The sequence below is a fragment of the Colossoma macropomum genome, unplaced genomic scaffold (assembly GCF_904425465.1).
Source record: "Colossoma macropomum unplaced genomic scaffold, Colossoma_macropomum, whole genome shotgun sequence".
Classification (NCBI taxonomy): domain Eukaryota; kingdom Metazoa; phylum Chordata; class Actinopteri; order Characiformes; family Serrasalmidae; genus Colossoma; species Colossoma macropomum.
Genome location: NW_023494796.1, coordinates 15,705,168 through 15,730,849, shown reverse-complemented (window position 1 = coordinate 15,730,849; position 25,682 = coordinate 15,705,168). Strand labels below are relative to the sequence as shown.

The 25,682-nt window shown below is 38.0% G+C and overlaps 1 protein-coding gene across 1 annotated transcript in view; it reads left to right on the top strand.

The window, feature by feature from the left end:
- ugt8 (UDP glycosyltransferase 8) overlaps positions 1 to 25,270 on the top strand; it is a 41,410-nt gene extending 16,140 nt beyond the window's left edge. Inside the window, exons 2-6 of the mRNA XM_036582938.1 lie at positions 438 to 1,267; positions 6,141 to 6,283; positions 11,660 to 11,736; positions 19,045 to 19,264; positions 21,907 to 25,270. Coding sequence (XP_036438831.1) covers positions 440 to 1,267; positions 6,141 to 6,283; positions 11,660 to 11,736; positions 19,045 to 19,264; positions 21,907 to 22,267 — 1,629 coding nt within the window. The 5' untranslated portion in view covers positions 438 to 439 and the 3' untranslated portion in view covers positions 22,268 to 25,270. The remainder of the gene's footprint in view (positions 1 to 437; positions 1,268 to 6,140; positions 6,284 to 11,659; positions 11,737 to 19,044; positions 19,265 to 21,906) is intronic.
- Positions 25,271 to 25,682: the final 412 nt, after the last annotated feature.

The following is a 25,682-nucleotide window of genomic DNA, read 5'->3' as shown; positions in this document are numbered from 1 at the left end:
TAATTTGTCCAACTGTAGTACCCTCTGCAGTCTTTTGAAAATTTAAAGTATAAAACATGTCTGTTTTATGAAAAATACAGCTTAATACATTATTATTTATGCAGTTTAATCAAAATCCGGTGGTTGCCAAGCAACAGGATCAAAGTTTGTTCCATGAACAGCATTATTTTAAACATTGCCATATTAAAACAGAATTCAACTGATGTAAGCTCTCATATGCAAAAGTTAAGACACTCCTGGTCAAATGACGTTTTGTTGGTTTTGTGACAATAATTTACACATCCTCTACAGAAAACACACTTTTTGCACATTTTAATACACATTTTAAACATTACTGTTTATTTGTGATGACTGTGTGTATATTGAGTGTTTGTGTAACTGCTTTGCAATTATTTTATTTTAAGCCATTTCTCTATATTTTTTATTCCACCTCCCAGCCATGAAGTCTGCCCCTACCCTACTGGCCACGCTGCTGTGGCTGTTTGCACCAAGTCCACTGAGGTCTGCTAAGATCATAGTGGTCCCTCCCATCATGTTCGAAAGCCATCTGTACATCTTCAAGACCCTTGCATCTGCCCTGCATGCTGAGGGCCACGACACGGTGTTCCTGGTGTCAGAAGGTCGCGAGGTGCCTCCGTCCTCCCACTACAGGCTACAGCGGTATCCAGGCATCTTCAACAGCTCGTCAGCTGACGACTTCCTCCAGTCCAAGGTGCACAACATCTTCTCTGGGCGGCTGACGCCACTGGAGCTCTTTGACATCCTGGATCACTACTCGCAGAACTGTGACAGTGTTGTGGGTAGCGCTGAAGTCATGGCACAGCTGAAGCGTGAGCACTTCGACTTGCTGCTCGTCGACCCTAACGAAATGTGTGGCTTCGTCATCGCCCACATCCTGGGAGTGCAGTACGCCGTCTTCAGCACTGGCCTCTGGTACCCAGCCGAGGTGGGCGCACCGGCTCCACTCTCCTACGTGCCAGAGTTCAACTCTCTGCTCACGGACCGCATGTCGCTGGTGCAGCGGTTGGCCAACACGGCCGTCTACCTGGTGTCTCGCTTTGGTGTGCAGTTCCTCGTTCTGCCCAAATACGACCGCATCATGAGGAAGTATGATGTGCGGCCGTACGTGTCCATGCATGAGCTGGTGCAGGGCAGCCGCCTCTGGATGCTCTGCACGGACATGGCACTCGAATTCCCCCGGCCCACACTGCCACATGTCGTCTACGTAGGGGGTATCCTCACCAAACCCCCGAGCCCTCTGCCACAGGTAATCCTGACATAGGATGCTAACAAAATTAAAGGAAAAAAAAGTCAAATTTACACACGATACCCCAGACATAGTCGCTAACCCAAGAGATGTTTGGTGTCCTTTAGTTTTAAACTGTGAAAACAAGGCTAACGTTGCTAACAAACACTAGAAGTCAATAGTCTCCCAAATCTTTTCCATAAACACATGCTTTAGACAACTCTCAACTGCCTCCAAAACTCCATTAAGGTCACACAGACTTGTTGATGCACTTTAGTGCACATTATGACTTACTGTGAACTATAAAAATAAACAAAACTTCACCATGTAGCAAAATGTTGTCCCACTCATGTGCATGCACGTATGGACATTAATTAGTCAATTATTAGTGTTTAACTATACATTTTTTAACTGAAGATATATGTATATTTATAAATAGAGACAACAAAAATCACAAGAATAATCAAGCATCTATGCCTGCATAGCATGTATGCATGCTACATGAAAGTGGTGTCTGTGGGGAAGTTGGAATTTGGCACAACAACTATTATGTAAAAAGGCTGACCTCAGAATTCAGCTACACATTGAAATGTTGTTCATTTTTCTAGCTCACAGTACATCATGCTATTCCATAAACCTGAGTCTGACCTAAGTCTGAGCAACCTGAAGACCTGAATGAGGTTTGAGTGGGTTGACAGAGGTACTTAGCCTAGGGTGACACAATTAAGGTTCTAGCATAGGGTGTTAACACAATCAAAGTCCTGGCATAGAGTGCTAACACAAAGTCCTAGCATGTTGCTAACACAGTTAAGGTCATAGAGGCTGCTGAAGGACAACATGTTAGTATTACAGCAAGAATGTTTTCCCTGCTGTTCTGAGGTGATACATATGGCAGATTTTTTTAAAAGATTTGACGTAAAGGTTGTAGTATAGTGCTAAACTTTCTAGGTAAGTTCTTAACATCATTATTAACAACAGCTTATTGACTGTGTTAGCTCAGTCTGTCAATCTATTAACGATTCATGAATTATATTTAAGTATGGGCTAATAAACCTGAAGTATCAGTGCCACTGGAATTGATATTATGTATGAGGAAATATAAAAAGAACTGATGTCAGTATTTCTTATTGAATCTATAAATTTGAAGCATTTAATAATGAATGAATGAATGAATATAAACATTATATAGCACAACACAAACCAAAAACAAATATGTTGACTTTGGTCAGGGTCAGTAAATCTTCTTTCACAAGCCAAACCACTGTTTTTCTTCACATATCATTTGCTTTTTCTGTGTGGCTGTGTGGTGAGACTCCACTCTCAACATTTTGATGCTGTTCATAGACGTCAGTGAGTAATGTTGTGCGTCAGTATGGGGGTCAACTGACGCAGAAGCGGTTCCCTGATTGGAGAGGCATACGAAATATGTCAGACCTCATCTGATATAGGCCCACCTCCAAAATGTCAAATAGTCAACCCACATCCAGTTAACAAATGACTATTAAACTTACATTAAACTGCACACAGATTTAGCTAGAATTTCACATTACAGTATGTAGTGCTTATGTGTTAACGGACAGTAATTCAAAGCTTGAACATAATACTTTAGCAACATTTAATAATAACATCACTTCCATAATTATTTCAAACGTGATCCGACTCATAGTCAGTCAGTCTGTCGTATTCCATACTAAATCCTTCAGTTCTTACTCAGATGGGCTCTATGGGATTACAAAGACTGTCCTTATCAATGTGAGTGATTGCATGGAGCAGTGCGTAGAATGGGAGTGGGGGTTCTTAGCCTAGGCCTGCAGTTTTGGAATACCAATCGCCCAAAGGAGCTCATTGTGTGCCATGGAGGCCATTATGTGATGGGTGTGTGTGTGTAGACACGGGGTGTGTGAGTAAATGTGCCCATTGTAGAATGTATGTGGAGGACAGTGAGACCAGTGTGAGGGGTGGATTGTCCGTGCCAGGCCAGTGCAGACCATTCTGATGCAGCTGGACTCCCTCATACAGCTAGGAAGTAGCGCTAACACAAAACCCCTACTGATTCTCAGGGCAAGCTAACACGCTAGCACTAACGTGCTCAAAACCCATGCTAATGTGCTAGAAAGGCTAACTTTCTAGCGCAAAACAGCAGCGTATAAACACTAAAGCATTAGACAAGACCTCAGTCACACTTAGACAATGCTAACTTATTTGGTGTTGCATTGCTAATGCTAGTGGGCCTCAGTCAGTCATTTATGAATGCTGTTATGCTAACACAAACCCTCAGTCATTTTTAACAATGCCAGGCAAAGAATCCCACGCATTTATCCAGCATAATAATGTCCTAAAGAACAGATAAGTATCAAAATTATGACTCGGCAGTTCTAGCTTTGTAAAAAAGTAATGCTATCACTGAGCGATCTAGGGGATAAGGGTCAGCTGGGGCCAGCATAAAACATTGTTAGTACCCGCAGTAGACCTACTGAGAAAAGCCAAGCAGACTGTAGCCTTGAAATGAGCTAGCATACAGTCGTGTGCAAATGTTTGGGTGCCCTTAGTCAGTGTACATGTTTTATCGATTGACTGGGAGAAAAAAAATATATGCATCCTCCACAGAGAACACACTTCTGCACATTTTAATGCACAATTAAAGTTTGTTCGATCACATATTAGAAAAAAAAAATAATAATAATATGGCCTGAGCAAAAGTTAGGGGACATTTTGTATAAATGCTCAGCAAATAAAAAGTAACTGCTTTAAAATGTGCAGAAAACTGCCATTTTTGGCCTGGATGTGCTAAGTTTATACTTAAAAAAATCAACAGAACAAACTTCTGCACCTACGGCTGTACCTAGTTGATCCATTTGTTTCTGAAGTATGTGGAACAAAAGCTGCTGTTTCCACACACTGTTAAAAAATTTGGTCATGGGGACATGGGGAACTAAATAACAGCATTGCCATGTCATGATGCTAGAATCAAATTTAGAAGGGTGATGGGGATGTGTTTATGATGGCCATACTTTACAGGAAACAGTTCTGTATATTGCAGTTAGTTAATGGTCATACTGGCATATGAGATCTGAAACTCCAGAGCTTCCCTGAGTCTCAACTGTTCTGGATCAAAAAGCCAGTTCCACTCTCCATTGTTCCTTTGTCTTTGTGTGGGACGTGAGGAGGAGCTCAAGCACTGGCATGACATAGAGGGTAAACGAGGTCGCAAGAGCGAGGAGAGAGGTCACAGCCTGAAGTGGAAGCAGACTCAAAGAGCAGCGTGTACAGTGCAGGGCTTTTTACGTCCAGCTACCACTGAGCATTGCAGAAGTGCATTAGTGAACTCACCGTAAAAAAAAAAAAATGATAGTTTTAGCTTAAAAACTTAAAACTTATAACATAGCTGCCTTAAAATTTTTAATTCTTTGGACAATAATATTTGTCTCATATTGTATTAATGTTGAATTTGCAGTAATAATACATATCAAACCAGTCATTTTCACTGCTTTTTTCTTTAAAAAAAAAATGCTGAAATGTGATTTTGTCCAATAAATGAGTAAATTTAGCAATTAGCCATGAGAAACTGTGTTACAATGATTTTAGTATGATTACCACAGTATTTAAGACCCCTTAATTGGCGTAAAATCACTGTAACACATGTCCATTCATGATTTATTGATCTTATAAAACCATGACAAAATGGTACGATCACATAAACAATCATTTTGCCCAACAGTGTAGTTCATTATGACTTTGAGTACATCTCAACCATTTAATTATACAGAAATGTATTATCGGCTTTAAAAAGTTTTAAAATAAGTAGAATTCCACTTTAAAGATCAGGATGGCTGAGTGTGTTAATTTGGACATTTCCATTGATGTTACTGCTCAGCCATGTTTGTAGTTTTCTTCTTATGATGGTTTAAATGGTCACATTAACACAGAATTTAGTTGATTTGTGTCGTCATGTGTGAACACGTGTAAAAGTCAGAGACCACCATTTGTTTATTCGACTTAAAATGGCCATTAAGTACGATTGTCTTTAATTTTCAGCCTCATAAACAAGCAAATGTGGAAGCATCAATAACTTAAGTATAATATCACATTTTTAGCATTTAATGTGTCCAGTCCTTGCCTTTATTACAGCTTCCATTCTTTGAATTGAATTGAAATTGAGTCTCCTGAATTTTCAAAGGAATCTGCAGGGATATTTTTCCACACCTCCAAAGTTCAGTCTTAGAAGTTGGTTGCATTCTCTGCTTCTAACAATCCAAGTAATCAAACACAGTAATGTTGAGGTCTGGGCTCTGGGGCGGTCAGTCCATCGTTCTGAGAAAACCAGCAGCTTTTTTTTGGTTTGCAGATGTTCTTTGTTTTTGTCTATTTCCTTTTCTCAGTAAGGGCTTCTTGCCAGCTACACATCCTTTCAGACTCATAGTGTTGAGTTGTTTTCTTACAGTGGAAGGATGGACAGAAACACCTGTAGATTTTTTCAGATCTGAATTAAGAGTGGAGCTTCATTTTCTCCTCTCTCTCAAAGATAAAAGCTTTAAGTACTGTTTATCTGATGGGGGCAGTTAAGGTGGTCTGCCAGGTCTTGCACTGTTGTTTTCTCTATAGATTATAATCCTTTTTTTAAGTTTTGCTTTGCTTTTCCCTTTCCTTATGCATGTGAATCGTTTTATATCTAATATCCTCAGAAATAATACATTTGCACAGTGCTGTATATACATGTTTGTATGTATGCCTGTGAACATGACTTAGCCAATGAGATTTTAAAACCAGACTTATACATTTTAGAAGTGCTGTTTTCTACTGTTTCCTAAATACCATTAGAAAAAAAATATTCTGTTTGTGCTTTTAGTACTGTGAAGGCTGAATACATTTTACTGATTATTGACTTTGTGTGTAGGAATTTGAGGCCTGGGTGAAGGACACAGATGAGCATGGGTTTGTGGTGGTGTCATTCGGTGCAGGAGTGAAGTATCTCTCCGAAGATATTGCACACAAGCTGGCTGGAGCCTTGAGCCGACTACCTCAGAGAGTCATCTGGAGGTACGCCTACTGCTGTTGTTTCATTACTATTTTTATTGTTGTTGTCAGCAAAAAAAATAATGATACATTACATATATTAAACTCTGCAGTGCTTTGGCTCTCCCCAGCTAGGCTATGAACATGCAGGGTGGTGCAGCCTAACTGTAAATGTAAAGAAGCTGTACATTACAGTGATTTTATCATGGGTAAAGGATGTCCTTAGGGGAGGTAGAGTGGCTTATTGCTTTTATGAAATGGCGACAACATAAAATATAATACAATGCACACATTTTCAGTAAATAATTTAATTAAAATAAACAGTGCTTCCACCAAAAATGTGGTTTGTTTAAAGTATGATATTTCTTCCAAGCAACCGTAGACTGCTGGAAGTGGACAAGGACTTTCATTCAACCATCATTGTATATTGCAGTCAATTCATGAACTATTTATTTTTTGCCATATAATAATGAATATATCAGATTATAACTTTAAAGCAAAATACATTTTTTTTCCCACACTGGACACTACTAATGTCAGATCTACTGTGAGCATGTAAGACATTTAAGTAACATATTCTTTATTATTACTGTTGCAGTTTTACAGTGAATCATTCAGTAAATACTTCAATTCAAAGCTTAACTCTGAATATTAATGGAGAAGCTGTTTAGTCTGTTAGCTATTTTTAGCCAGCAATCTTTTTGTCTAGTTGTTAAGAATAAGTGATCAGCCATGTGAGTGCTTTGTCAAACTTTAAAGCCATCTTCATATGAAGTGATTTCCACCATCTTTTCAATTCATTTTATTTCACTGACTGCCCTACACATCATAGTGAATGCATAGGCCATAATTAAGCTGAACATTAAATTTTGACCTCATTTAACTGTACTATTATGGTGATATGGTTTTTCAATATTACAGTAGCATTATAATACAGTGGCAGTTTTAGTACTGGACTTTGCACAGAAGCTCACTATGCTGATGGAGTTCATATTTACATTTGGACACTATTCTGTTACATTTATGATATTGTTTTGTTGCTTTACAGGTGTAATTAAGGTTTGCACTAGACAATGTAGTGCTGTCTTTAACTTGAGAAATGAATCATATGTGGGAAGAGTAAGCTGTTTTAAGTAGGGAAGAGTTCTGGTGGAGGGTTCATGCTAGTAGGTAGTTGGACAGCAACAGCAGTTACTTTTGCACTGTTTTGGCTCTGTAGCGGAGCATGTTGGATTTGAAGTGGAGCTATGAGATTAAAGTCCTATTGGTATTTGTCATGTTTACATTTATTCGTCAAGTATGTGTCCTGTAGGTGCTGGATATCTACCATGGTGATACTCTTGAAAAGAATCACTTTTGAGTTCCTGGATGTTTCACTGTTTTTTTGACATGTTGACAGTCTTGTCTTCAGCAAGTGGAGTGGGGCAAAGTATGGATTATTGACTTATTCAGTTATGAAAACACTACACAACACTACAGTTGCCCTATCAGTGTTTTTTGGATCATTGACCCGCTGCAAGTTAAAACACCATCCAGTTAATCTTGAGGTGTTTGGTTGCATGTGAGAAGTTAAGATGGATCTAAATCTTTTAGAATTCATTCCACTGCTGTCACACAAAGACACATGATCCAGGTTTGGTAGTGAGGTGGTATGGCTTTTGTTTTTTTCCCTTTTCATAACTCTTGTACATGTTAATTTTCATCTCAGATGTCTATGAGACATTGTCCCAGAACTCGCCAGGTTTCTTCTGTACTTTTTTATCAAACTGTGTCTTAGTCCACCTTGTCTTGAGGCTTACCGGTCATTTACATCTCTGGTGAGCCCTGAGGTCTTGCTGGTGCATTTTTCTCTTCATGGTAACACTGGGAGAGAAGGGACAGCGGGGACCATCCCTGCTCCGTCACTAGGCAACACAGCACGTAACCATGGTCTCAAGGCAGAAACAAGTCAGGTTTATGTCCTGTGTGGCTAGTCTTTTGAAAAGATGAGACATGTCTATGAGCAGCTGAACAACCTCACCTTGTACAACTACTCCCATCTGAATAGTACTTGAGACTTTTATTATATTACCCCATATAAGCTCATAATGAACTATTCCCTTAAGTTATTGCAGAATCACTAAGAAAACATGCTCAGTTATTGAAATGTTTTGTATTTGCCTTTCCCTGTTCTCTTTCAGTTCCCTGAGCGTTGGGGTTCTCCCCTGTCATTAGACATCCTCTGATGTCTTATCTTTTCAAAAGACTAGCCACACAGGACGTAAACCTGACCTGAGTCCGCCTTGAGACCACGATTACGTGCTGTGTTGCGTAGTGACGGGGCAGAGAGGGTCCCCGCTGTCCCTTACCTCCCGGTGAAAAAGCTCACCACCAGTGATGGCTTGAGCCGTCACGCGGGCCTCGGTGTGGCGTTGTTGTTGTTGTTTGTGCATATTTGTCATGTCTTTCCTAATGAGGGCACTGTGCTTAGGTGGCCTCAGGGACACGCACATACACAGGCGCCAGTCCCCAGTGTCCTCACCAGAATAGCTGCATTTACATGCACACATACACACACACAGGTAGACACATAAATCTACAGACATTTTTACCACTCCTAAACACATACAGCACTGTGCAAAAGTCAAGAGACCATCCATTTATTGAAATTCCAGTCAAAACAAGCTTAAGCTTGTCTAAAGCTTTTCATTTTTCAGAAGATATTCCTGTGGAGAGTTTCCAAAACTGGAGTTCAGAGTATTTTTAAAAGGTATGGAGAAAATGGCACTCAAACAACTGTGCAAGACCTGGTAGACCACCAAAACTGTCACAGTCAGCTAAACATCTTTAATCATTGAGAGAGAAGGGAAAATCAGGCTCCACGCATGCATCAAGTGCAACCAACTTCTAAGACTGAACTTTGGAGGTGTGGAAAAATATCCCAGTGGATTCCTTTGAAAACTGAAAGCGGAGTGGAGATGAATGCTGAAAAATTTGATATTATATTTAAATGCTGAGGCATCAGTGTAGTTTTTGTTTAATGTAGTTTTGTTTTCTAAAAAGGCCTTTTTGACTAGAAATCAAATAAATGCAGGGTGGCCTTTGACACCATTTAAAAGTTTTCATTGTTTTATCAGTGTTTTCAATTACATAAAACCAGTTTGGTTGATGATACATAAATAAAATGATTCTAACAGTGGTGAAGAAAAGAATTTGCAAAAGAATTTGCAGGAAGCTGTAATGATAGAAATATTAGAATGTTTTCAGAATTATTAACAGAGCTGCAGATGATTTTAAAATATCTAAGAAAGGTGTATAATATTGAGAATGAATTTATGATAAAATGAATAACCAGAATGCCTAGTATTTTAAAAGTGGTGATCAAATCTCAGTCTTTATTGTAAGTAGATAATGACAGTATATTATTTATCATTTAATAACTTCTCATTGCTCTACAACTCTTTAAATATTGAATAAAACATCTAAAATACATTTTGGCCCCAGGTGTATAATGCTTATTTATAACTTACATATGTTATTAATGTATATTGTTGCTGTCACACAAAAACCTTATGTCCATTTTTGTTGTTGTACTTTCTACTGCATAATTTGAAAGCTCCAGTTACTCTTCGAATTGTATTACAATTTCATGATGAATGGGGCAGTAGAAACGGTCCGAAATAACTTGGAAAGAAATATATTTACATTGACTTCCATTACAAGTTAATAATGTTTTTTCCCTGTCCTATAAAGTTACCGTTTTTTTAGCTGGTTTTGTTCCGACAGTGATTTACTATGACAAGTGATTCCAAATGTTTGAATGGTAGTGTTTGCACACTCTGAAGTAGCCAGAATATCAGAATTTTAACATAAAGTAATGCCTTTAACACAATGACACTGATGAACGCTCCCCCGCCCAGTAACTAAAGACCAGTCTCTTGGTAACTGTAGAGTGTTTGTCATTAGGTTATGCACCAGCCACACAATGTGTGTTACGTGTGTACGCTCGCGTGTGTATACTTCATTTCATGCTAGGACTGACTTCTCAGAATTTCTCTGAGAGCACACACACACACACACACACACACACACACACACACACACACACACACACACATACATAGGTGCAAACAGTTAAAAACCAGTGGATTGACATGTCATTTTGATAGAACAGATATAATTGTAGAATTATGTCATTTACATGGCTTTTAAACAATTAAAATAATGTATTAATTTAATTAATTGCGTTGTTTTTGTGTGGTCATTTATGATTAATCGCATTAATCTTATTCACTCCGAGCTGCTCCCAATGAAAGACTTTTTCCATTTAAAATCAGCACATTTTTTTATAGCAGGGTGTATTTATTACCTTCAGTTATTCAACAAAATTATATAGATATGAAAATCATGTAAATTCCATAGAGTGAACACTGTTTCCAGTGAGAGTATCTGAAAGTTTCAACTTCTCTTCAGTTGTAGTCCTCTTGCTCTCATACAGTACACTACATCTTGTTTTGAGAGGGAATTAGATAGTTCCCGCATTTGTTTATTTGTGGGTTGTTGGTTTATACATACTTCTCCTGTGAACACTGTCCAGTGTAGCCTGCTGAAGTGCTAATGTTACTGATGTTAGTGATATTGCAGGCTTCAGCAGTGTGCTTGTAAATGATACTTGTTTCAGCTCACAGCACAGCGGTAGCTGGAAATAACTTTTATCAAGGAAGCCATCAGTGGAACTTGCCATTTAAAAACGAGAGAGGTACAGTCATGGAGTCACAGCAACAGCTCAGCTGAGCTACAGGCTGGAATTACAGATGGTTTGAAGGATCAAACTAAGAAAATCCTTTGAAAAAGAAATGTCTCATTAATAATTTATCATTATTGACCTGTTAACTTTTGACACCATTTGTAATTTTCTGATTAAATAAAATATGTATTTTAAATTATAAGATACCTGTCCTTTGGTAATTTGCTTTAGCCAAGAAGGCTAAAGTTTGCCATAAAGAGTTGTGTGACTTCTGCATTTGGCATGTGTGTGTGGTGTGTGTGTGTTTGTAGCAGCTGCACTGAATGAATCTTTCCGTTTTTAGTCGGGGCCAATTTTTGGAGTGGGTGAATTGTTTCTTTGCCTTTAGCCGTACTCAATGAGAGCTTTGTAGTGATGTAAATGTATGCATGCTGACCGATTGCCCGCCCTTGCTAGTATCTTTCTCGCTCTTGTTCTCTTTCTGTATGTTTCTTTCTTCATGCAGAATTCTTCACTTGTGGTGTTGAGCCATATAGACCGTGTGCGGAGCATTATGGTCAGCTAGCATCAAGGTTGTCTGATAGAAAAAGTGTGAACTCTGTAAAACATATCGGACTCCAAAAGACGCCACTAAGATCACATCACCATGGATGTCCAATCTGTTTTCCCTGCAGGTTTTCTGGAGTTCCCCCCAGTAACCTTGGCAACAACACTAAACTAGTGGAGTGGATGCCACAGAATGACCTATTGGGTGAGTGCAGTGTGTCACAGCCCTACATTAATAACACACACACACACACACACACACACACACACTCAGCATTGCTTTTATACATTGCTAGTAAACAGTGCCATACATATGTCACCACATTTCTCTGGGTCATACACATAAGAACATATGTTCCATATGTATTACATATACCGTATGCATCTTTCTGTAATGATAATGTGTCCCATATGTATTATATTAATGTAAATATATAATAAATTGTATGCAAACGTTTGGGCACCACTGTCCAACATTTCATTAGGAAGTGGCAGCAAAAGAGAAATATGGAAAATAAGGCAAGATCTGGAAGCCCAAGAAAACTCTCAGATAGAACCCTCATATGACAACAGAGAACTTACAGGAAGGTTTAGCTAACACAGGAGTGGTGATGCACCAAACATGATCTACGTGGAAGAGTCATCAGAAGACAATCTTACCTGCAAGCTCATAACAAAAGTCAACATCTAACATATGCAAAGCAACTTCTAGATAAGCCAGAGGCATTTTTAAAACAAGTGCTGTAGACTGATGGAGTAAAAACTGAACTCTTTGGCCACAGTGACCAAAGGTATGATTGGAGAAAAAAGCAGCATTTGATGAAAAGAACACCTTGCCAACTATTATACATGGGATTAGTTCTATTACACTTGGTGGTTGTGCGGCAGCTATTTGCACAGGAAACACGGTACAAGTAGATGGGAGAATGGATTCTGTTCTACTAAATGTCAGCAAATTCTGCAGGCAGATGTGACACAGTCAGTTAAGAATGTAGAATGGCCCTCAATGTCCCCTGACTAGAACATCACTGAAAATAGTTCTGCAAGGCAGTGTGAGTGAAAATGCCTAAAACAAGAACAGAAAGAATGAACCAAGCTGGTTACAAAAAGTGGTTGCAAGCTGTGATCTCTGCCAAATGGGGGTGTTACTAAGTACTGACTTAGCAGGGTGTCTAGACTTTTGCACATGACAGAAATACTTTGTCTTTTGTCTTTTAAGTTAATCAGTTGTAAAGTAAGTGTGCATTAACTTTTGCATACAACCGTATATGTAATAATATTATGTCCCCTATGTATTTTATATATTTCTGTATATATGTTTGATATTTATGTATATTTATATAGTATTTCATAATGTGTATATTATATAGAGTATCTATATTTAATAAGAATTAATACATTTTATCCTAAACCTCTTAATAATGTTAACCTCAGTTACCAAAAAAAAAGATTTTGCTCTTTTAGTTTTAAACAATAAAACAAAAGAACTTCAGGTCAGGAGCTTTGTCTCGGTCCCATATTTTTCTCTGGTTTTCTGACATTTTTGTCCTGAAAATGTATAACAAGCATGCGCATACACACACACACACACACACACACACACTCACACACTCACATTGTCTTGTTAGCTTGTTGGCTCAGTCCCTCCTGCACTGTATTCTCTCACTGTCCACAAGCTCGGATGGTTTTCTGAACATGGACTTTGTCATCGCTCTCTTAGCTTCCTGTTCTGTGTGTCTGTATGAATCTCAACACTTCCTCTCTAGACTCCACCTCTTCTTCTTTTCCTACAATGTCTCTGTTGTATGAGAAGACACAAAGATGTCTCCTCTCTGTAGTGTGTGTGTGTTTGTGTGTGTGTGTGTGTGTCTGAGAGAGAGAGAGAGACAGAGAGAGAGAGAGAGAGAGACTGTGAATGTCTGTGTTCCTTGTTTATTTCTTCCCTTTTCTTTTTTCCCTTTTTGCAGCCTAGTTATCTTTTCTCTCGTGTTCCTTCCATTTATCCACTCTTCCACAGTGCCATTCCAATTCATTCCTTCTCTGAAAGAGACATATCATCGCTGTCAAACCAAATCTCAGAAATGGTAACTGGGCCATTGCAATTAGTCTGTTCATCGTGACATTTTAACACAATGTAAACATCTGATTTTTTTCTCATGATTTCAAAAAATGAGAAATAGAGATATATTAAATATTAAAACCCAATCTAAAAACTAGAACAAATACTATATATATATATATATATATATATATATAAACTTGTGGCAGTTTTACAATGACTCAGTGAAGAGTCCTGGTATGTATAGAGCTGCTGCTGTCCTAATGAATGGGAGAGCTACTTTGGCTGTATCTACATAGATAACACAGAGAAAAATATCCTGATTGGATCATTTTCTATTGGGTTTCAAGGATTTAACCCTTTTCTTTCCAACCAAAACTGTAATACTAGTTTATAAGTAAGCATGATGACTCTGTTAAATGAAGATTAACTAAAAGACACTAATGACAGAAACCATTAGGCCTTCTGAAGGCCTAGAAGGCCTTGAGGGTTTCCCTACTGATTTCTTCACAGACAAAAGTGTCTGATGATAATATTTAGTAGCTTTTTTTTTTAATCTGGAGCTCACACTGTGTGGATAGAATGAGCACATGAATGACACTAGCACATTTCAGTAATTTGTATTATCCAAAGTTGCAATGTAAGCAACATAGTTTTCCCTTAAATTTAAATTCAGAAACAAAAATCAGTTTTTATTGGATTCATGTTTTTAAACATGAATCCAATAAAGTTCTGCATTGAAAGTAAGGGCGAACTTGCAGTTTAGCACAGTGAATCATGCACAGTTATGCTGTAACGTTGTTAATATAGGTGTAACAGCTGCATTCAAATACAGTGCACTTACCTGCCTCACGTTATTTGCATCACAAAAATCAAAATTATAAATTATAGATTACAATCTTAGCTGATTTCTAGGTATATTTCTGAAAAAGGGAATGAGAGAAAAGAGAGAGAGAGCCCGAGAGTGGCACTGCATAATGTTATTGTATTGCTACATATTGCAATTATGAAATGCCTTGCAGTATATTAAAAACACATCAGTGAAACATGATTGAAGATTGGCCTGCGTTATTTTGACCAAAGTAATTTCCATTTGTTGCATTGTATGAATAGCTTTATTCATTAAAACACTTGTCCAGAGCTGTCATTGATAAGGATGATTACAGCACACAGTAAAAACACTGTTAGCAGCATTACAAAGGACAATACTGCATTGTGCGGCCCTATAGAGAGCAAGGCAAATTTGCTCAAGGCTAAATAGTGTCTGGGGCGTATCCTGTTTCTAGCAGCCTATATCACATATATCTCTGTTAGTCACTGCTGTCCCACACACATTCACAGGCCTCCAGCAGTGGAGCAGTTATACTGTCAGGGGAGAATTCCTCAGATTTTTCAGAATTTCTGCACAGTTCATTGGTTGACATGTAAATCAAAGCATAAGTTCTTCGGAGTGGTTTGATGTGAAGTGGTGCCTTGTTAAGAAACTTACAGACTAAGATTTCTTTGCAGAGTAGTGATAGGAACCAGGGGTTATGATGCCTAGAGTGGTTAATCTAGCCATTTTATGCATTATATAAAACAACCAGTGAGACTACACATTGATTATGATATTTATAGTAAAATTGTGGTTTATCTGAGAGAAATTTTCTTTGGGAGCTACCCTGCATGTACCTTTCCACTGCGAATGGGTTTTAACCCTTTAAGGCAGTTGCAAAAAGTTTTGTTTGTCAGTTTATCTGCTCTTTTTCATCTACTCTGTTATTAATGTGCTTTCTAAATGCTGTTGTTGTGTGTATTTAATTGGTTAAGAACACGATGTAACAAAGCCGAAACTTCAGAGATTTTTATGTAGTTTGTGTCACATACTACATTTTTGGACAAAAAAACATATGCATATGAATCTAAGTTACACATCAGTGGCACTTTTTCCATACTCTGGTTGAACAAATCAGTAATAAGCGCTGTTCTGCGCTATGTTCTGAATACACAGTATATCCAACAAAAAAGGAAGCGTTGTGTGTCTTTTATACAGTGATGGAAACATGAGCAAGGCATGATAGGATACAGAAAGGTCCAGTTCTATACGCTGATTGAAGTTGATGTATTTAGTAGGTAAAGAGCTGATTAAGTACAGCTGAAAATTCTGTGATTTTATGTAGTTTGTGTCACAAACGAAATTTTTGAACAAGAAAGCACATAAATAGGAGTATAAGTCACACATCAATCTTACTTGTTTTATCGTTACTCAAAGTTAACAAATCAATAATAAGGTCTTATTGATGCTGAATGAGCTAACACACTCGCTCAGAATGTATCTTCTCTAAACGAGCAGCTTTATTTTCTTTTTGGGCCTGGTACATTTCTTTTTAGTCCAAAAAACTTTCTCAAAACTACCATAAAACAGTATCTCAGACAGCTTATTGATTCGTTCACAACTATTTCAACCAACACTCTGAACAATTCTGACAATTAGTTTCTCTAGAATGGAGTATATCAAACCGCTCTGAATGACTTTGTTTACATCTCAACCATTTAATTAAGCAGACTCACTCAGAATTAGGTTGTCAGACCTTTAGGTCATTCCTCCAAGTTCAAATATGCAGCCCAGACATTCAGACAGGAATGTGGGTCTGTCCTGTATTTTCTTTAAAGGAATACTCCAGGAACATTCCAACCTACAACTGCAAAGACGTATTGCTATACAGAGAAAAGAATAGAAAACCTATGGATTCAAACCTCACATATAATAGAAGCCAATGGGCAGATGCTGGAGCAGCTTGTCATCTGAGAAAAGTGTGGAGTGTTCCTTTGAGGTTGTGAAGTGTATAAACTAAAAGAAGGTGCAGCTTGCTCATAGAGAGACACCACTACATTACTGATTGTATCATTAGTGGTTAACCATAAGCTAGGACAAAAGAAACAAACCCATATGTCCTCACAGGATGCTTTTACATGCTGACCGAATGGCAGTGGAGCCCGTAATGTTTTCTCACACAAGACAAATGACAGCTTGGAGATGAACAAATATATGACAGTTCAAATGCTTAGTACACAGACAGAAGAAAAGACCACAGGATACACCCTTCCTATAATTTGAATGAACTATATTGCATGTATGTGTATTTAGGTTATGTACATTAGAACCTGCTATCAAGGTTAAACATAATTATCAGTATCTGGGGAAATCCTCTCAGTGAAGCTTCCGAACTTAGAAGAGCCTTCATTTGTGCTATGAAAAGATAGACACTGACATTGCAGTTACTGACTTTTAATTTAATTTGAATGTAAGTATTTGCTTTAGTCATACAGTCTTATGCAAAGGTTTGATCACCCCTGGGCAAGTGGCATGCTTTGTTGATTTTCTAAGTGAAAATAAGTGAACGCATGCTCTACAGAGAGAGCATTAGAATATGGCATTTTCCTGCCAATTTTAGTGCAAATTTCTATTTATTTGCTGACATTATTGGAGTAAATAAAGCATAAAATATAAAATGTACCAGAACTTTTGCACAGGTCATATTTTATGTTGACTTTCTCCCCTAATATTCAGCAAATAAGCAGTAAATGCACATTAAAATGTGCAGAGGTTTGCTCTCTTTAGAGGATTTGTTAAGAATTATTTTCACTTAGTAAAACAAGAAAACATTTGACCAGGGATGCCTAAACTTTGTCATACAACACAACAAAGTGAGTCCTGCGTGATGCATTAAGTAAAAAATTTCCTCTATGTAGATTATCTGTTTCTGTCCTCGTATGTGATTTGCATGCATGTTCTACCCGAGAAAGTCAGCTGCGCAACTTTGACTGTGAATGTGAGCAGCTCGGAAAGTGCTGCAAAGTCGACAGGCAAACAGTCAAAGCATCTAATCACATTACATCAGACTTGATCTGAATTGTATATAGTATGAACTTCTGTGAGTTTCTGTTGTCTATTTAAATTTAACCACTGAAAAAAGTATATTTGACAGTTCACATTTGATGGCAATCAGTCAGTGAAGCACTTCTTGGCGTGTACTACTGAATTCTTTTAATGTTTGACAAAATTATAGGATCCAGTGTTGATGGTTAACAGAATTGTCCTTAAAATCTTCGTAACAGTCAGGCCCTACATATATTTGGGCTATATTTACAAAATGAGGTTTTATAGAATTGTATATTAACCCATAATTTTTTTATATGTTAATTATCCTGTATATAAAGATGAATAGTGGTATACTACAGACAGAATATCGTTATTGAAATTCTACTGCCAAATATTGGCATTTATTCATCAGAGTTGTGTACGGTTGAATCTGATTGTAAAAAGAGTGCACACAATTTTTTCCCGACGGTTTTAGTTTTCAGTTTTGTTTTTGTAGTATGTCCGATCAAACTCATGTCTGGTAGAAGTGTGTGTAAATTTGAGCGTAAATATTTCAACAGCCTGAAAAATGCCTGATTTACAATGAAATAATTATAATTGTCAGTAACATCAATAAAAGCAGCAATAACAGCAAAAAAAGAAAATAGTAATAATACTAATAACTTTGCACACAATAATCCTTGTGATAAAAGTCTTTAAAGACTTTTTTGCTCTGTACTACTAATACAGCAAATAACTACCACTCTAAAAATACAAAACATAGCTCATTTAGTACAGTAGAAGCCACCTTATATACTGCAATATTATTCTTTTTCTATTATACTTTTGAAAAAAAGTATAATAGAATTGTATTTTTAACACTGTAAAGTTGTTTAACCTCTGGCCGGTAGGGATGTGTGCAACCCCCCCACCCGCCTAGCACGTAGCTAGCTCTACGACACAAACCACAAGTCTTTACCCCTGCACTGAAAAAATGCTTCAAGTTTAGTACTCAGTCTTTTCGCTCGGTCAAGACCCACCCTCAGTAACGAGCCAACTTCATAGAAATTCTTTATCGACGTAAAGCTGCAGTCACGGACTGCCATCTTGCTGTTTTCTTTGTTGGTGTGGAGCTGAAGTCAGGCAAGTTTGGGCGGTACTGATATGAGGTGGTTTTGGAGGGAATGTATAGTTCAGTAACTCATTAATGTTAGTTGGTTAACTATTTTGTTTTTTACAACCGTGAGCAATAGGATTATATATCGACTGAGGAACATTGCTCCATTTAGTATTTTTCAAAAAGAAGACTCCACAGCTCTCTCTTTTGTTTTTTTTGGGTGATACTTCAGAGGTTCACCTCGTTCACCTCGGCACTAAGTGTAATTTAAAGCTACCATAAACTAATTCATTTTTCATGTTCTTGCACTGTTCCCATTCAACAGCCACTCATCAAAATTCTTGTCTCTGTTTTATTAGGTATATATCTTTACAACACCACTCTTGTGAAAAACGTTGGGACTCCCAAGGGTGTTGTGACCCCCAGGTTTAAGACCTCCTGATTTAAGTAAAAACACATTGTCTCTCTCTGACAATTCTCTCTCTGTCTCTCCCAGGACACAGAAACACGCGTGCGTTCCTGAGCCACGGTGGCCTGAACAGTATCTACGAGGCCATGTACCACGGAGTGCCCGTGGTGGGTGTGCCACTGTTCGGGGACCATTATGACACCATGACACGCGTGCAAGCCAAAGGAATGGGCATTATGCTGGAGTGGAAAAGAATGAGCGAAGAGGACCTCTATACTGCCATGGTCAATGTTATCACTGACAGCAGGTAACACACTCGCAAGCACACACGAACACACCCGCGCTCACAGAGCCAGGTTAATTTTTAATGTCAGTGGAATTGGGGTAACTCAAATTTAAAGAGAGACAAGGTTCACGCTGAAAGGCAGCCAGGTAATGTCATCACTAAGTGAATATTTGCTCAAGCATGCCATTTACTGATATAAAGGGGAGCTCAGAATGAATAGTTCTAAAAAGGAGACTGGAAATAGTTTGCAAGTTTGTATTGCGTGCGTGTTCCTTTCAGCAAGCAGACTTCATATTATGTTTCAGGGACAGGAATGACAAACGGTAATGGTGAAACGACACAATACTAGGGATGTAAATGATTAAAGAGCCAGTATCATAGGAAAATAAATTTACCTTACATTTTTGTATATCTGTAAATAAGAAGAATGTAGTATGTAAGCACCGTTAATGTTTCAAAGCTTTTCATGTACTCCCCGTGTGATCAGTGTGATCTAGAATTGGAAACTAAGCCTGCCTTGCCCTCAGTGGGCCTCGTTTACCAACTGTTCTTAAGAAGAAATTTCTTCTTAAAACCCTCTTACGCAGTTTTCACAAAGATTCTGACATTCACCAGTGTTTTCTTATTTGAAATTTGTTCTTAGGTAAGAACAAAATCTACAGACACTCAAGAGCACAAAGGTGTGGACAGTTCTGCAGTTTAAGAACACGCCATGAATCTGACGTAGACTTTTTCTTAGGATGTTGCCCAAGAAAAAGTTAAAGAAAAAACTTGGTGAATGAGGTCCATTGTTTTTGTGATGTCGCAAACGCCAAAGCAGCTGCCTACTCAGCCTACAGCAGTTTACCCCCCATTTCATGTTGTGTTTTTCAGCCGGTACTGCTTTTAAATGAAGAACCATACTGGTCATTTACATACATCTGTCTTAAAGCCACAGTTACAAAAAACAACCTGTTTAATTCTAAGAGAGAAAGGGAGATTGGAAAATAGTAATGTGAAAATGAAGTATGAGTGTTTTTAATACATAACACAAATGTTAAAAGTGGATTTCAGGGTAAAATATAAAATGCAAGAAAAATGTAGGATATGGGACCAATTAGCAAGTACATAAACCATTGTTGGACTAATATAAACCAACAGTTCCTATTTGAACAGGTGAGTTTATCATTCAAGTAGAAGGGCATTTTTGAATTGTACGCATATGTGCACATTAGTAAATTAGTTCCGCTACATAGACCTACTAAAAAAAGTGCTTTTTGTTCTTAGAGAGAAGTTGTGGTGCCCGGCGGTGTGAGGAAATCACACATGGGTGTGTAAAATTATAGAGAGCATGTGATGGATGGTGATGGCATACTGTGTTCCTTTTACTTTGGCTATGAATGTTTGGTAAATCTCAGAACTTTAAAATATAGAACTTTCAGTTGCCCATCATTAAATATTACTGTCATTTTATAAGCTTTTTAGTGTTTGGTCATATAATCATGAACATTTTATAGTTGTTAGTATGTTGGTTTAACCGGGTTGGTACATGTAATTATGACTGTTTACACACTCGTATAAACGCTTAAGCCTCGTTTTACCCATCAGTACTGCGTTCCACCGTCCATACAAGGAACACTTTTTGATATCTCAGTGCATTAGTACAGAATGCCTATATAAGTGTCTATATAAGTATTAAATGTTGGCTGTGAATGAGGCTCAATCATCAGATTTTAGAGCCAAAACCATCTGTTTTACTATTGATATTTTGATGGTCGCATCCTTGACTTTAACTCGGTTATTGGTTACCTGCCAACTAATGACGTTTGTTCATCGTTCAAAAGAATTTGCCAAAAGTTGCATCCCTGCTCTATGCAGTTCACTTTCTCCACTTGATGAATGGACCAATAAAAATGCTCCAAAGTGCTTGGACTAAAATGTCTTTACATTAAAAAATAAGGAGTGCTTTGTCTTCTGCTGGAAAGGTGCCATTTGGACATTTTGGGCTGTGATATACAGAGTATCCGTTAAAAGGTATGAAAAGTGTTAAATCAAGGACTTAAATGGCACTGAAAAGTCAGTAACTCTTAACATAAACATTTTCATATTCATAATTTAAACAAAGTATATGTTTGAATTTGAGAGCAACATATCAGTATAATACCAGTTTCTTTTGTGGAATAATTTAGATTGATGAAAATGGGAACATAAATTAATGCAATGTTATTGCTAGAAAGCTAAATACTTAATACTCAGCTGTAAACAGAGAAGGCAGTTCAAGAAGTGGCACAAATCAGTGTTAAAATTGTCTGAAAGTGGCAGTAAGAATAAATTGAAGTGGCTGATACCTGCGTACCTGGACATGTACATTTGTTTTTACATTGTATAGGAAATCCCTGTCAATTCAAAACCTGTTAAGCATGTTCAGATCACATAGTGAGTAAATGACACTACCATGAATGGAATTCCAGGGCTGGAGAGGTATGATGTAAATACTGTACCCAGATAGAAGAGCACAGATTTGATTCTATGAGGCCACCTTGTGGTCATAAAGTGCTTATGCAGATAAACAGCTCCCATGAGACATGAGAACTCATGTATGTCCTCCCTCCTCCTTTCGCTCTTTCTGATCACCCACCATTCTCTCCACCCTTCTTCCCCCTCTTCTTTTTTCCTCTCTCCAGGTATCGGGAGAGAGCGCAGAAATTGTCTGAAATCCACAAGGATCAGCCCGGCCATCCAGTGACCCGTGCTGTTTACTGGATCAGCTACATACTGCGTCACCACGGCGCAGAGCACCTGCGCTCTGCCGTCTACAGCGTCCCCACCTACCAGTACTTCTTATTGGACGTTGCCACGGTGATGGGTGTGGGCCTGTTGCTCATTTGCTACTGTGTGTACCGGATAGGCAGGTTCCTCCAGTCCAGGCTGAGGCAGGGTGCGGTCTCAGCAGAAAAGGCTAACGGACACTGTCACAACGGGATTCCCAATGGGAAGCACAAACGGAACGGCCATGTAAAGAGCATGGAGAAGAAGCTCAAATAAAACCTAGGAAATAGTCGCTGCTAAAGCTACACTAAAGAGGGGAAACTAACTACATGCCATGCGCCTAAACAGGGAATAAACACATAGGTCAACAGACTCACAGACAGACCAACAAACCAACACCAACTACACGAAGAAGCGAGTTGAAAGCCAAATCGGGCAGAAAATTGTGACAGGATACGTCGGTTGGATCGCGCTCCTTCTGTATAGAAGTTTCATTTCCCACTGACGAGTTTGGAATGGAGTGGAAGTTGATGTGTGATTTGGAATGTCGATTCTATCCTTGAAGAACAGTTTTAATTTCACAAATTAATGCTCTTAACTAGAAGCTGTCATGATGCAGCTGAGCATCAGATATCTGTATATATTACAGCGACTTTTAAATCTATTTATTTTTTTCATAACTGAAACTAATTTTCTGGGAAATTCCTACATCAAGCGCGCTCTTTTCCCCAAATGTAATTAACCCCTTAGCCCAATGCTTTAAGCTTGTTAGATTAACTAGTCATTTGTATCGTAGACATACTAGTAAAAGAGAGGAGAGATCATAGAGCAAAGCCCACTTGCCATGTTTTTTTTCTTTTCATTTAGATTTTCTTTTTTAATTAGCTAATTTAAATGAATTTAATTTTTAACTCTTTAGTCGAGAAAGTAACGTTGTGAAAGGTGTAGATGCTTTTTGCAAATTACAGGCAAAAGTCCTTAAAAATGATCAAAACGATCCCGTTAATTTTGTGAACAATGATTCCTCTTATAGGTGCTTGTAGTCATAAGCTCATATGCTTTTCCAATCTTAGGCTACTTTTGTTTTTCTTTCACTCGCACCCCCTTCAGTTCTGCCTATAGGCATATTTGCCTATGCATGGTCGAACTGCATAAAAACAAGACGTAACAAGTTAAAAATTCTTTGTGTACGCGCGTGCGAAATATCCTGTATGAAACAGGTTTGATTGTGGTTTTTGTAGAATAAACCAGGTGAAAAGTGCTGATATATTTCCTGCACACTCCCACAGATCAGTGGGGCTCCATATTAGGAGGCCTTATACTGTAAACCACTGTAAGGCACTGGTTTGGTACTGTAGTTAATGTTACTCCATGGTGCATCGCTCGTCTTTCTGAATCAGCTGTTTTTGACCAAAAAGGTGCCAAAAAGAGCACAAATGTCAGACAAAAAGCATGTTTGGTTTCCTAAAGAACATTTCAATTGAGTAGCTCCAGTGAAGTTGTTGGAAATCTGTGTTCACAGTCAGTGAGCTATCTAGAACTTCCAGCTAGGCCTAGAAGGTAGAAAGAGAGACGATAGAAGAAGGTAGCTGGGTTTCGAATCGTAACAATGTATTTTATAACATTGCATTAGATTTTCTTATAAAAATACTTCAAAAATAGTTTCAAAAGGGAAAAATGTAAGAATTTAGTCAGATGTATGTTTGTTGGGCGAGGGAACTCACTGGCAGCCAACTTTGGGCAGCCCTGGTCTAGTGGGACGTATTTTCTCATGAACTCGGTCTCACTAAATGTAAATCAAAAACATGACGCCATTGTCACTTTCTAATCATGTTTGTTGTTATCCTGACCTGTAAGGATCTCCTGAAGTCCTAACCAGTAGGAGAGCTAGCTTGGTTGAATCTACCTAGATCCCACAGGGAAAATTTAGACTGGACAGTTCTTTCATTGGGAGTTTTATGAGTTAAACCTTTTATTTCTTACGGAAACTTAACAAAATGAGAGTGTTACCACAGTACTTGCAGAGCATGAACTAAAATGTTTAGTTCCCAGAAACCATTAGAGCCCTGAGGACCTCTGTTGTAAAGTTCTTGAGGGAACCGAAAGTGGTTCTTCTCTCCAAAGCACCCTTTTTGGCACCTTTATTTTTAAGAGTGTAGGTTAGCTCATTGAGAACCACTGCTCAAACAGTTCTGGTAACATTTCTCGAATATTTAGTTGTAAAGGCCTGACATGCCAATGCTAGTTTGTTCAACAGATTTTGAGGAAAGACATTCACATCATCATCAAGATCTAAATGTCTGTTGAAAAAAAAGTTAGCATAGGTCCCAAAACCGCTGGATCAGTTCTCAAGCTAAACTTTGAGCTGAAAATGTTACCGCACTGCTTTGTTAGAACGACGGCGTGTCCACAACTTCCAGCGTGCATGTGTCAATTGCACTAAATCCTCTTGTACTTTCTGAATAAAATAGCCGATTACTGACTGACACTTCAATCCTGTTAGCAAATGAATTGAGGCAGATAACACAGAACCCAAGAAACCAAACAAAACTTTTACAAATGTTCATAGAAGCGTAAAGGTTCAAGTGCTGTTTTCTCCATGAGCAATAGGCCTGTTCCCAGCCGAGCACTGTTCATGACTATGTCTATGTCCATACTTGAATACTGTACATGTAAAAATGGCTGCGAAACGGCTGGAAACGCACCCAAGCTATGACTGGAGAGACGGCTAGACGTACTCACACTTTTATTTAAAGGACGTCTATCTTTTTGTTAATAATTACAGTATTAATAGATGGTTAATAGCAGAAGAAGGAACTGTAGTTGCTTGGTAAACACGAGCTACAGGAGCAACTCTATGAAATGTGTGTGTGTGTGTGTGAGTGTGCTTGTGTGTGTGTGTGTGTGTGTGTGTGCAACAGAGAGAGAGAGAGAGAGAGAGAGAAAGAGAGAGAGAGAGAGAGCGAGAGAGAGTGGTTTAGCCGGAGCCTGCTGTGTCCAGCCTTGTCTTAATACTGATATTTTAAAGTGCTACCATTCACTTCACCTTCACTTCTCTGTGTCTCTGTCGTTCTTTTTATTTCTCCACCCGTCTCTCTCCACCTGTGTCCCTCTCTCCGATTCCATCAAGTTAGCTAATGGCTGCTTACACGTGTTTATTATTATTTTTTTTATTTCATAATGATTTAAACATTTGAACATGTCTATCGTGTGTTAATGTCGTAATGTAAATATAGTATGTAAACAAAAATACTAATGCAAAATAAACATTAAATATTTTGTTTGCTTAATGTCTGTTAAATTAAAGGACTTTTTTTGACTTGCCTTCAATGTTAGGTCCAAAAATGATCACCTATGGTAAAAAATAATAATAATAATAATAATGATGTTTTAACATTTTTAGGAAATATTTCAAAATTTTGAGCAATATTTAAATTTTTAAAATAATGTTTAGAAGTTTTGAGCAAATATTTTAAATCTTTGAGCAAAATTTTAAATATTTTTAAATGATCTTTTGAAATTTTGAGCAAATATTTCCACATTTTGAGCAAATATTTCCAAATTTTAAGCAAAATTTCAAATTATTTTAAATAATGTTTTTAAATTTTGAGAAGATATTTCAAAATTTTTATCAGAGAAAAAAAATACCATTCTGTGAATGATCAGGTTATTCTAGAGGGAACTCTTTTGT